The 14,027-nt window shown below is 37.1% G+C and overlaps 1 protein-coding gene across 1 annotated transcript in view; it reads left to right on the forward strand.

The window, feature by feature from the left end:
• Positions 1-14,027, forward strand: part of PEX5L (peroxisomal biogenesis factor 5 like) — a 148,586-nt gene that overhangs the window by 73,168 nt on the left and 61,391 nt on the right. Inside the window, exons 5-6 of the mRNA XM_046659373.1 lie at positions 5,659-5,770; positions 12,551-12,745. Coding sequence (XP_046515329.1) covers positions 5,659-5,770; positions 12,551-12,745 — 307 coding nt within the window. The remainder of the gene's footprint in view (positions 1-5,658; positions 5,771-12,550; positions 12,746-14,027) is intronic.

Consider the following 14,027-nt stretch of genomic DNA (forward strand, 5'->3'; position numbering starts at 1 on the left):
GACGTGGTATATTATTACAAATTGTTTAAGTCAACATTACAAATGTGAGATATTTGTCAACTGTTTTTTAACTTAATAGCTTCAATGTTTTAACTTTTTAAATTATTCTCTAAGTACTAAAATGTTTAAAATAAAAACAATATTTTTAAACTAAAACAACAATTTAAGATCATCAATCTGAAGTATAAAATTATAGGATAATGGATTATTATCCTTCATAGACCTTGTTTTATCATCTGAAATGTATTTTGATTTGGAGTTAATTCTTAGTGATATAAGTTATCACAAACTTTTAGGTCTATATTTTTTTAATGAAACACCTAAGCAATATATTGTTTAAGATAAATAAACAGATTTAAGTCACAAAACAAGCTATATAAACATACACTGGAGCTTAAGTAATGGCAGATTGTAAAAGCAAAATACTCTCCTCTCCTCTTGATTAAATACCCCCGTAGCTTAGATCATATAATAATTTAATTTTTTTAACATTGAGATTAGAGAAATCCAGGATGAACTAAGGCAAATGCATTTTTAGGCAAAATTTTAAAACGGATAATAACTCATTAAAGCTGGATGATATTGTCTGCATTTTGTTCAACCCAAAACACAATATTGATATAAAATAAGAACCAACTTGGTCCTGTGGTGGCTAATATTAACCACATCAACTGACCAGTCTAAGTCATAAGTAAATTGAAAGCCTTTGACTGAATATTTCATTCACTGCCCATGATTGTGAGGAAGGTGCAAAGTTTCAATCATCTTTTGAATTCTGAGTGACAAGAAGCCCCTACATGCAACTCCTCACCTGCCTTCTTACTTCTACTGCTTCCTTTTGTTTCCATGTTCATTGACCATATAAGAAGTTTCCCTCAAAATCTCCACATTGGAATCTCTGATTTAAAATTCCCGAGTGAGGTAGTACTGTTATGTCTTGAAGTGTCTCTGGCCTCCCATTTACATTGGTCCACGTCCTTCTTTCAAGGATGGGGTGGGGCAGGCCTATGCCTTTATTTCAATTTTTTGCATTTAGTTTTCACTCTTTGCATTCTTGACTTCTTAGTAGAAGCCTTGCATTTGGAAATGTCCCTTTAGGTACCTCTGGGTTTCCAAACATTTAAGTAATGTGACACTAGAGGAAAATGGACTTCAATTTGTCCTTTAAAATCTGCCAGGAAATTGGTAAACATTTCTGAGGACCACTAGCCTCTCTGTGAGTTGATCAAACCCCGTATGAAATTGAGGATGCCCATGCAGTCATTCTTTTGTACAATTTACCATTCGGTTAGACTATATAAAATCAGTCAACAGTTGTTAAACTGCTAGTATGAGATATAAAAATTAATTGTATAAGGTCTCTACCCTCAAAAAGGCCATAGTCTGGTGGGAAGAAAACAGATAAAACTAAAGTTAGAAAACTGGGTAAAGCATGGGAATGTGGAGATGCCAGAAGAAGGCACCCACTGCCTGGTGCTGAAGAAGGTTCCCAGGCAATGTGCCTGAAAGAGAAATAAGAATCTGTCACCATTAGAAAGGGCTTTGAACTGATCCAAATACTGAAAAGAGGACAGAGGAGGATAAGAAATGAAAATTTAAAATGTAAACAAAGTGAGACAAAGGACTTAGCATCTAATAATGAAGTGGGTCATTTTCACTCAATTATGATAATCTGATTGGACCAAAATTGCAATCATTCCAACTCGGGTATTCAAAAAAAATTGGAAACCTTTTGACTCGCCTTTTATTATATTTATGACATCAATGTACTGTGAACCGAAGGATGAAATGAGGTAAGTTCGTAAAGTATTTTCAAACTGAAGGAAGTAATTCTAAGAGAAAGTCAATAAGCCATATCTACCAATGAACACGGAGAGAATAAATGGCATACGATTTGGAAGTAAAGCTTAGGGGAACTATCTGGGGGATTCAGTTCAGTTTACAATTTTCTTTTATGACCTAAAAGATTTATTTATTCTCAGGTCACCATAGGAAAACCATAAACTTGCTTGAAAATAAGGAAGGGGTCATGTGAAAAGCTATATACTAAGCTATACAAATAAAAAGAAAATGGGGCTTAGTATGGCTAAAATAATGATTCCTGAATTCATCTGACTGAAGACAGGTCAAAATTGGATTGTTTGAGATAGATATTATTATATCTCCGTTTCTGCAAAGTCACTGTCCCATTTGGTAGATGTTTATTGAGCCCTTCTTATATAAAGACGTTCTTATATATAAGACATTATATAAATGTCTTATATAAAGACATTCTATTCCAAGTTGTGAAGGATATAAATATGAGTAAGACATAGCCTCTGACCTCAGAGCTTATAAGAAAACATTTCTTCATGATATCTTCTTTTGCATCTTCCATATCTTAATCAAAACCAAAAAAACTTTCAGTTCCCAAATTACCTTTCCATGCTATCTGAAATCTGGCCCTTTATCTTCTTCACCTCTGAGCCCTGCCGCTCTCTCCCACTCCGACCCCAGCATTTCGGAGCAGCTAAACTGTGCTCCAGCTTGAAAAACACTGACTCAGAAAGTCGTTTCTTGCCTCCTCTTTGATTTATACCCGCGAAAGAAAGCCACAGCAGCAGCTCAGTCATGGGAATCGGGCAGTCTTAACAATTCCATCAGTCAAGATGTGAACCGTGGTCAGAAACAAGACAGTAGGTCTGGAAGAGACACTGACCTTATGAGGTGGGGGTTTAGGAGAAGACTGGAGGGGCCACGTCTTAGCCCTGGGCTCCCTGGGGTCTCTCTGAGCAACCCCCTCTTTGGTATTCCTTTCTTCCTATGCTGAGAAAATTGGGAATATAGAGGTACTTTCTCCAGAAAATAGGTTTGAGGTTTGAAGGAGGAGAGAAGCTTCAAAAGACTCCCAGGACCTTTGATAAATTAGATTTGCCTAAAAGGATAGGTCTCTCAATTGTGCCTTTTCCTTTGTTTTTCCATCTAGATGTTCATGTGGACAAAGGCCTCACTTTCTAGAGTTCTTTTATCAGATTTAGACTATAGTTTTTCAGGGTTTACAGCTAAAAGTATCTACAGAAATTTAGGCGTATTCCACACATCTTGTCACAGAGCTGTGATTTGGAAGTAGATTATTCGTACTTTTTTCTACAAAGGAATTTAATTGTATCCAAAGTAAAGAAAAAGTACAAGGGAACTTTTGTGGGATATAATTCTTACTTATCTTTGTATAACAAATGCTATTTCTCAAAATCGTGACTAAGAGAATAAAACTTATTCTCAGTTATCTATCAATAAAATTAAGCTTCTTCAGAGAAATAATGGCTATTAAAGAGATAGTTACGACATCACACATACATATTTGTACTTTTAAAGTCACAGTTGTATTTGTTGTGTTTAATCTTTGCACCTTACACACTTTAGCCCACGGTCAATAAGACCTACAACCAGGGACCAAGTAATCAGAATGTACTGCTGAGTAAATGCAAACCTGTTGCAATACCTTCTATGAGTATAGTGTGGTGCCATATTTGATGGTGACCTTCATCCTCCATGAATGTTTATAGCACAGCAGAATTCAAGTCTCTCTTGACGGCCATGAGAAAGCCACAACCTGGAGGTTGGGCATTGTTTCTAAGTCAGTACCACGCCACTATGGCAATATCACACTAAATGGGTTCGTTACTCTAAGCACATAATGGTTAAAAGGGCAAGTTCTACCAGGAAATATACATTAATGTGTGGCTCCTTTGGAAACTGTTGCATACACACCGTTTTTACATGAACTAACTATAAATGAAATACAGATCGTGGAAAACTAATCACATTTTCAGAAGAGCTCACAGAATCACTGATGGTTAGCCATTTCTTCCTTTTCTAGTATATTATATTCTATATCAGTGCTTTCAACTACATTTCTAGATAATAATATTGACTTTTATGCCAGAAAATATTATAAATCACTCCTAAACTCAAATAGACCATGGCATTTACAAAAATTCAAATCTACTTTATCCCAGAAACATAGAAGGCTCATAGTTCCTCTACATTCAAAAATATTTCAGTATAAATAGGATGGATGATATCCAGGAATGTTCAAATTCAGAAAACAAAATGCAGTTTCATTTATGGGTTAAAGGAACATCCTAAAAAAAGGTTAAGACCAAAACAGACCTTGGATAATTTGATTCCTAGACAAATCTGTGTCTTTGTACTTTGTAACATTAAAACTTAGAATAAGTGAAGAAATTTCTATCACTGGAACTTCAACACTAAAAGAAAAGGGGCATTCTCAACGTTTATCCCCCAATAATGTCCACAAATTAATAGGTACAAAAATCAGATTGCCAACTCTATGTCAAAATCTTAAACACTAGTGAAGATCTGAGATTTATCCTTGTTTGGATAATAGTATGACTACGTAAAAGTACCAAATGTGCCTCTTGGGTTTCAGTCCCCAAATGATCACTGAATGTTTCCATATTCCTCCTTCAGCAATAATAGAACTGCATTTTTTCTTTCCATATCCACCATTATTTGGGTCTCTTGTCATCTTCCATACGCCCTAAGTTATAATACCATTGACATTGTGCCAAAGAAACAATGAAGTGAAAGTGAGTAGAGTCATATAAAATATTTTGATTTGGTAATACTCCCAACACTTCATTTGTTATTTTGTGTCACTTAAAATACAGCCTTGCAAATAACTATTTAAAAATCTAGAGAGTTTTAGGCGCATCATTTTCTTATAAGAAGTAGAAAACTGGATAACTGTGCCCATTTTAAGAAAGGCCAATATAAAAACTCCTGAAAAACTAAGACAGTTAATTGAGGGATTAACCACTTGTGTATCATAAGTGTATTTTCTCCCTTAACCATAGAAACAGAACTTGAGGAAGTCTGGATTCAAAGAGGTGCAGAATAACTGGAAGGAAATAGCCGTCTGCCACTGATAATTAGAAACCTACTAAAAATCAAACTGAAAGATTTCTGAGATTAGAGAGCAAGCGAATGGGAAAATATAATTGAATTTATAAAAGTCTATTTTACATACAGATTTTTCACACACATATTTACTGGATTACAGTTAATATAACAGTACCGTTAATATAGCAATATTTTCCACTCTCCCAAAATAATGTTTGTTATGCACTACAAAAGCATTCCAAGGAAATGTAAAGAAAGTTGTGTGACTTGGGCTTTTTAAGAGAGGGAGAAAAGGAGAGTGTTTATCTACACACACATAGATCGGCGTGTGTGCATTTACCACATAACACTGGTTGACCATCCTAACCAGAACATCTGAAACCAGTGTTCCAGGTCTCAGTAGGAGCTTTTTGTCCATGTGAAGACTGGGCCTGCTCCTTAGGAGCTGTGATTCAATAGATGTCATTTTCTACACCTTGAAATTAGACAATAACTCTAAAACTGTTCTAGGAGGAGAAAAAAAGGCTTGAGCTTTAAAAATTGAAGTTGGCTGCATCAAAAATACATTGACAGTGCTAAAAGGCTCATTCCCCATCCCTTAGTATTTTTTTTCTTGCCCCTATCCCATTATTTATTGATTTATTTATTTTTTGGTAGGCTTGCTATTCTCATTTTGTTGCAAGGCTGCATTTTAATTCATCTGATTCCGCAGTTTAACAAAGCCCTTTGACACCTGTGTTCATTTGTTCTCAGCTGGTGAATGAACAGCAAGAAAGCAGACCCCTTCTGAGTCCCTCCATCGATGACTTTCTTTGTGAAACCAAATCGGAGGCAATAGCGAGGCCAGTAACGTCCAACACAGCCGGTAATTCTTTTGCTTTTAACTGATCTTCAGGAAGAGTTAATTTTCGCTATCGTAAAAGGCACATTTTCTTTCCACAATGCATTTTAAGTAGAGAATAATGTTTGCAACCAAATGAAACTTTAGAGCATGTACTATTCAGCATAAACCAATAAATCACTTTTCATTATATAAGAAACTGCGATGTATATTACCCAACCAATTTTGCTAAACATCAGTGTACCACTATTAGCAATGAATCATTCTCCTATGCATATTTTCATATTTACATCTTCCCATCTTGTCACATCACATTAGGAAATTTTTAAAACAAAAGCTACTTGCTACTTCAGAGCAAGGTTTTTCAGGTTCTGACTGGAAATATTTTGTATGACAAAAGCCCTATAAAATTAAAACGTAGGCATCCCCTTCAAGTGGATTGAAATGACAATTAAAACGTCTTAGACACTTGGGATATTATAGAGCCGATTTCATTTTTCTGTCATGTAAATGTGTCATTTGCTACCTCTTACAACAATTTATTTGAACGTTCTTCTGGAATTAAACATACTCAAACGGTAAGCTATCATCTTTATAGGCCCGTATAGGCATGGGTAAGTATTCATCCAATGAGTGAATGCAGGATGCCACTGGTATGAATCACGCCTTCTCTTGTGCCCTCTGCACTTTCCAGTTCTCAGTGATGCTAAAACTACGTCACTCAGGAAGGGCCCACCAGAGAAAGCAACACAATATTTGACTCAAAAATTACTTTTCACCCAGACTTTTCTAACATGTAAAAGAGAGACCTGTGAAATATTGGAGGAAAAAAGCCTACAGAAAGTGTAATTTCTTACAATCCCAATACCTACAGTATTGCCTCCTGTGTTAGTTTCGTAGGGCTGCCATGACAAAATACCACAAACGGAGTGGATTAGACAACAGAAATTTATTGTCTCACAATCTTGGAAACTAGAAGTCCAAAATCAAGGTGTCGGCAGGGCCATCCTCCCTCTGAAAGTGCTCAGGGAGGATCTGTTCTGGGCCTCTCTTCTACTTTCTGGTAGTTCTTTGCCTTGTGGCAGCGTAACTCTGATCTTCACATGACATTCTCCCTGTGTCCATGTCACTCTGTGTCCAAATTTCCCCTTCTTACAAAGACACCAGGACACTTATAAGGACATATTGGGCCCCTACTCCAATCTGACTCGTCTTAACTAATTGCATCTCCAGCAACCCTATTTACAAATAAATTCACATTCTGAGGTACTGGGGGTTGAGACTTCAACATATGAATCTTGGGGGACACAATTCAACCCATAACACCCTCTACAGTAGGGGGTCAGGAAAACTGGTATTTTGAGACTGGATTTTTCTTTCTTCAGCCTCGGCCTTCAGTGCATCCACGTCACACAGATTTTTATTCTGAAGGAAGACTCTTGTTTGATATGATGTTTTCTAATCTTAAAAGTATATCTCAAGGCAGAAACACTATATTTTTTTAATCCCTGAAGAATATACTTTTTTTCAAATTATCGCAAAACCCACAGTCTATATCTCAAGATGCAACATAATTCACATTATTATACATCTTTAAACAGGGAAAATTATAGCATACCTTGGAAAGAATTCTAATTTGGTCCAATAATTTTTAGCTAAAGCTTCTGGGCAAAACGTAAAGTTATCATTTTATGTTCAAATTGTTAATAAAAAATAGTAATTTTAAATGGAACATTGTCATTTTATAGAATAGTATGAAATTACATTGAGATATCAGAACAGTCTTTGAACATTAAGGCTCTGTTTCATCTTAGGCTTTATGTATATCTTTACACATAAGGAATGGATATTAAACAATCTCGATGCAAAATATGGCAGAAAACCTGCTTCAAGTTTGTACCAAGTCAATCAAGGAGAAATTTGAAGAATTTTCTATCCAGATGAGAGGGATTTATACTTGGCATTTTCTTCCAATGGAAAAATAAAGCCAGTGTGCCACACCATCTTGACATTTACTTAAATGTTTAAGGAATATATTTCTTATATAAATTAACACAGAGTAAAAAACATAGGAAATTTATCTCTTCCAAAGTTCAGTCAAATGATGAGGTTTTTTCTCTACTAACCTAATAGAACATATTAGTCTTCTGCTTCATGGAAGTTCTAAATTATATTTTTCTCTTAAGTATTTCAATTATCTTTTTTGCTTTCAACTTGTTTCTACATTGTGATTAACTTTTTGTCATCCAATGAACATAATTTCAAGCTGTCCAATAAGGGTGTTTTCCACGTTTTTGCCATTAATATCCTAAATTACCTTTAATTCATCCATAATCTAGAGAAGTAGCTAATTCCTTGGCCCTCTCAAACTGTATCCCTCGGTGGTCGGTAGGCCAAGATTAAGTATCCTTGATTTTAAAATGGCAAATAAATATATATTATACACAGGTGCATATATCAAATGCTTTGAAAGTAACTAGATAATAAAATATTTTAAGATAGTGATTATATTGTAGGACAAGTAATTACCATAAAACTTGCAATAATAACTTGTTGGTCTGTAATCTCCAAAAAAAATCTAATATATGTCAAGTACAGGAAAAGCTCTTTTCTAAAGAGCAAGAAAAACAGGAGTCCTTAGTTTGCACTTATCAATCTACATAATCTAAAAGAACTTTATCCATAAACTTGAGCCATTAGGTTGACAGTTACTGTAGAAGAAATATTTTTCAAGGTTTAAAAAAATAATCTTGCTCCTTGATATAGGACCCATATACCTATATGAGACCCTTATATATAAGAGGAGAGCTACCCTTAACAAAGTTCACAATCCCATCACAGCTGCCTAATTAAATATCTCAACAGCAAGATTAGTGTACTATTTACAAAATACATTCTTGTGAAGCCCAAGTAGCCATAAATCCAATGGCATGTCTCTGGAGAGAACTTAGAAATTTGGGAAGTAGCTTTAATTACATCTTCCAATAAAAAGGCAAAAGTTGGTTTCATTATTTAAGTCCAATTTATTTACTTGATGTCACTGGCAATATCCTTCCTAAAGGACTTTGCTTTATAGCCATCATATTAAAGAAATACCATATTTTCTGGAATGCCAGAGTAGCTTACAAAGCAGAACAGAGATGCCATCAGCTCTTTGTGGCACGCTCTGTGACTGCGCTAGTCGGGATTGTCCCACGATCTGTCCTCTCTAAGCACCCCATGTGGATTCCTTTACAGAAATTCACTAAAAATCTGAGGCTCATTATACGGTAGTGGTATTAATAGCATTGTGTTTATCATCAAAGTATAAAATCAGTGCTTCAAAGTAGATGCTATTTTATTCTAATTGTTTTAAGCAACCTCACCTCCTAGGGCCCGGGTAATCTAGTATTTATAAACATTTTCAGTGCCCTGTGGGAGCTTTCCAGCTCAATAGGTTGTGATCTTCAATCAGGTGTTCTTGAGATAGATGGAAGCAAATACATGCCATATTACATCCTCCATCTTCAGGAAACTCCACCCAACAGAGTTGGGTTATCCAAATAAAAGAAGTTTCTGTGATTGTCAACTATTTAATTTATGCCTCAGACTACTCAAACTGCCAAATAATTGGGAGCTAAACAAACAAACAAGAAAATAAAAGGCACATCAATAGAGTCAGCACATTGCCTCCAGGTTCAGATAGGAGAGGAGTGGTGAAGACACAAGCTTCGGAGTGATGGAGCCTGTGTTTGACTCCCGGGATGGACAACGACCTTCCAGCTGCATTACTTGCCTCTTGCTGCTGACTCAAATGACCAGAAATTCAGTGGCTTACAACAACACAGATTTATTATTCTATAATTCTGGAAGTCAACAGTCCTAAAATCAAAGCGTTGGCAGGGCTGCATTCCTTCTGGAGACTCTAAAGGAGAATTTGTTTCCTTACCTTTTCCAGCTTCTAGAGGGCACCTGGATTCCTTGGCTTGTGGCCCCTCCCTCTATCTCCAAAGCCAGCAGCATAACATCTTCAAGTGTCTCTCTCTCTCACACACACAAACATGCCCACATATACACTTGCACACACACATTTTCACATCTACTATAAGAGGTTGTTATCTTAATTTAAACACACAGATTCTGGAACCCAAACTTCCATGTGCCTAAGAGAATCTTTAAAACTGGGTTAAGAAAATCAGCAGAGCCGGTACCCCCTTCCATGCCAAAGTATGCTATTTTGAAGCCCATGTGGAACAGTGAGACCCTTTATTTTCAAGTCTTAACTAGAGTGCACACACACACACAAACACACACACGCTAAAATGCGATTTGTCTTCCTCCCGAAAGTAAAAGGCTGCACCCATCCTTCTATGCTTTTGAAATTGTGGTCCTCAAGGACTCTCTCAGCTTCAAAGCCTGCTGTTCAACCTCCAAACCACCCCTTCATCAACTGGGTAACAAATAAGGCCTTTTGTGTGTGCCAAGCATTTGTTTCACATTTGCTGGGAAAAGAACAGAGGAACAGAGGGCTAAGAACAAACACAGGAAATACCGAGGACAGTTCGGAGGGGAGAGGAACGGTACTGAGCCAAGTTTGAATTCGCAATTCACTCTTTTAGTAATTCATTTATTCTGAATGGTGAGAAGCAGATATAGAATTAAATTAATACTCACCAGTTATTATTCTGTAACAAACGTACTTCCTGTGTGCAAGTAGATGATTCCTATATGATTTGCTTCTAAAAGAAGTCTGGGAGCAAATGACTAATTCCTAATTGTTTGTACAATTAGTAAAAAGATATGTATGGCATTCCAGAGACTTGTTTCTGTTATAAGGAAATCACGGTGGGCCTAGGATCTCTGCCAATGTAACGTGGCCTGGAAATTTCTGTGTAAACATTCAAAGGGTATGAAATGTGTGGCATCCTAGCATATCTTGGCTGCTTGCCGTGCTTAAATTTTAGACATAAAGGCAGGCAGCTTAGCTCTGAAAGCCACTTCTTTCTTCCACATTCAAGTACTTGCTAGCCACAAAACACTCCTATCTCAGGGCATCTTAGCGTTGGAAAGTGGCTCCCATCTCAGAAAGACTCGAATGGGATAAGCTGACGCTTTCAGGCCTTTTTATGATAAATTTACTTCATAGCATCTTCTGTAGAGCCAATATCTTTGTCTCATCCTCCATTTTATTCCCGGTGGGCTTTCCTCTTTCTTTCAGTGTGTGGATCTGATTCTTGCCAAAAATAGAAAGGAGCAGGGAAAATAGGAGATAAAGGAAAAGGAAAGAAAAACATCACAAATTGGCCACCAAAGAATGGAAATAACGTTTATTGAGTACCTATTGTATGCCTGGCACTTTACGCATTCAATTTACAAATGAGATAATGTAACCTTCATATCATACCTAAAAGACAGACTATTAATTCCCCATTTTTCAGATGAGGAAATTAAAACTCAGAGAGGTCAAGAAACTTACTCCAAGTCACACAGCTAAGCAGTGGTAGAGCCGGGTCTTTCCACTTCACCATCAACATCCAACCACTGTGATTTGTAATTGAAATCAGAAAGCAAGATTATTGAGAGTAAAGCTTGACACACTATCCTAAGGATCCCATAGGGCTGGTTAGCTCGTGAGGACCACGCAGTACTACAGAAATCCTGGTTGTGAGCTCAGTTGAGCCCTAAGCCTGCCTTGAGTGCAAGGAGGAAGCAGATGGAAGAGTGTTGAGGCATCAGCAAAAATCCATTCCCTACCAAAAGGAAAAGCCAGGAGATCAGAGGAGGAGTGGGGCAGTGGTTGTTGCAGATGGTGCCAGGGAGGGTTAACACAAGGAGTTTCTCTGTCATTTTGGTGGCTTTTGTAAGCTGGCTGGGTGAAGAGATCCCAGGCCAGGCAGCCACCAGGCTGGTTCAGAAGCCAGCCTCTCAGGTGCCAGGGCTGGTGGAAAGGTGAGGCGGAGGGCCCCTCTCTAATCGAAATCTTCCATTTCTCACAATGGGCTAGTCAAACACCAGCTGCTTGCACCATAAGAGAAAAAAAGGAAGACTTACAAAGCTTGCCTTTTTAATTCTCATTTTCCTAGTTTGCATTTAAACAAATTATTATTTCTGCCCTCATTAGAGTATTTAATACAATGTAATCAACCTGCTAGGAAATAAAAGTGTAACCATTTTATGGTTTGCTACGTTGAAATTTAAATTTGCATATTAAGCAGCAGAGGTATTAACATATGGACCTATTCATCAACTGTGGATTATAATATACCTCTCTAGTGTGAAACCAAACAGGGAGCCATTTTCTGATTGAACGGCTTAATTAAATAAAAGATGATTAACAGCAATCTTTAATACTCTCTATACTTTAGTAGTTTAAAATTAATACAGAAAGATGTTTAGAAACTTCACCAAATCTTCCTCATAACTGTTTTGCAAATATGTTTCTGAATATGATAGATTGACTCCTCTGGAAAAGCTGCAATCTAAAATAAACCTCTCTATAAATAAAGCAAAGCCATTAAGTAAATAGTACCTGAACTCGGATTCAATTTTATCGTGTTAATTTCATTCAAACCTTCATCACTGGGAGGCTGGTCCAGTTCCTATCTTGTGGATTTGTACCAGGCCAAATAAAGGAGGGCATGCCACTCTAAACTTCCCAGTCTAAATACAAACTGTCTTCATAAATCATTGGTGACTTAACTTAATTTGGTGCTTCTAACCTGCACTACAAGCACAAAATCCTTCTGTAGCAAACTGAAACCTATTTTTAAAAAATAATTTCAGGATAATGAGTGGGCTTATCATAACCTCTTCGGTCTCTGATAGTTTTGACCACAGGCTTGGATCTCCTTGACCTGAGTGAACCCGTCTCTCAAACCCAAACCAAAGCTAAGAAGTTGGAGGCCTCATCGAAAACCTCATCCCTCAAGAAAAAGGCTGATGGATCTGACCTCATCAGTGCAGATGCTGAGCAGAGAGGCCAGCCCCTCCGAGGCCCGGAGACATCAGCCTTAGATTTAGGTAAGGCAATAGCTTGTGTCTGTTGATGCTCACCCTTGCCTTGAAACAACAAGGAAGTTCCACAAATGACATTAAAACCGTGGGCAAAGCAGTAGAAAAGATGAATTCTATCTAAGAAACAGGGCAGGACACACTTCGTTTTGCTTGGATTAAATAGCAGCTGGGGAACTCAACTTTGCATAATTGATGTACATTCATTCATTTATTTATTCAAACCACATGTATTGAGTTCTTGATAAATGGCAGGCATTATACTAGGCACTGGAGTTACACATAAAATTAAGACATGAATCTTACTCTCTAGGAGCATTCAGTCTAGAGAGGAAGAAAGATAGTGGAAAGAGAGAGAAAACTCTAACCCAAGGTCCAGAAACAGCTAGATGGAACAGTAATGTGTAACATGCATGGGGATACGTCTGATACAATCATAACAGGTACCATTTATTGCTGGCTTACAATGTCCAGAACTGAGCTACACAACTGACATGTATTAGCCCATTAACTCACCACAATTCTTTGATATAATTGAGGAACCAGATTTCAAAATTAAATAACTTGCCTAAGATCTCAGTTAGTGTGAGGAAGAGCTGGAATTTGAGCCTAGCTCTAAATAACTTCAAAGCCCATACTTTTATCCACTGTACAGCTTCCTGAGAAAGGAGACCGTCACCTCAGCTCATGGAACCAGTCAAATTAAGCTCTCCTTTCTCAGGAGAAAGAAATATGGCAGGTATTTCAGAAAGCCAAGGGGAATACATATCTCTCCAGATTGTGACTGACTGGTGTGTACAAGTACACATATTTGTGGGTGAATATTCATAAAATAAGCATATTAGTAATGTAGTTATAAGGTTATAGAGATTAAATGGGATATCTATGTGAAATCGCTTGGCACTGTAATATGTACATGTTAGATGGTCATGAATTAATAAGAATACAAAAAAATTCAGGAATACAAACATAAATAACATAAGCTCTCTGCCCCTTAGTAAGTTTAGAGTCTACTGGGGAGATGGAAAAATGATTAAATGATTTTAATAAACTATGAACTATATGCTGCCATAAAGAGAAGCCCAGGTTAGTTACTACACGAACAGCTTCATAGAGCCCCTGACCCAGCCAGGGGGTTGTAAAAGGTGTCTTATAGGAGGTACTATGTGAGAAGAGTCTTGAGGGATGAGTAGGGATTTGCCAGATGAAAAGTACGAATCAGAGAGAGGTGGGGAGAAGGGCAGCCTATTCCTGATGCAGAAGAGAAAGGGATTCACACACAAATAGACAA

This window comes from Equus quagga, chromosome 4 (assembly GCF_021613505.1).
Source record: "Equus quagga isolate Etosha38 chromosome 4, UCLA_HA_Equagga_1.0, whole genome shotgun sequence".
NCBI lineage: Eukaryota > Metazoa > Chordata > Mammalia > Perissodactyla > Equidae > Equus > Equus quagga.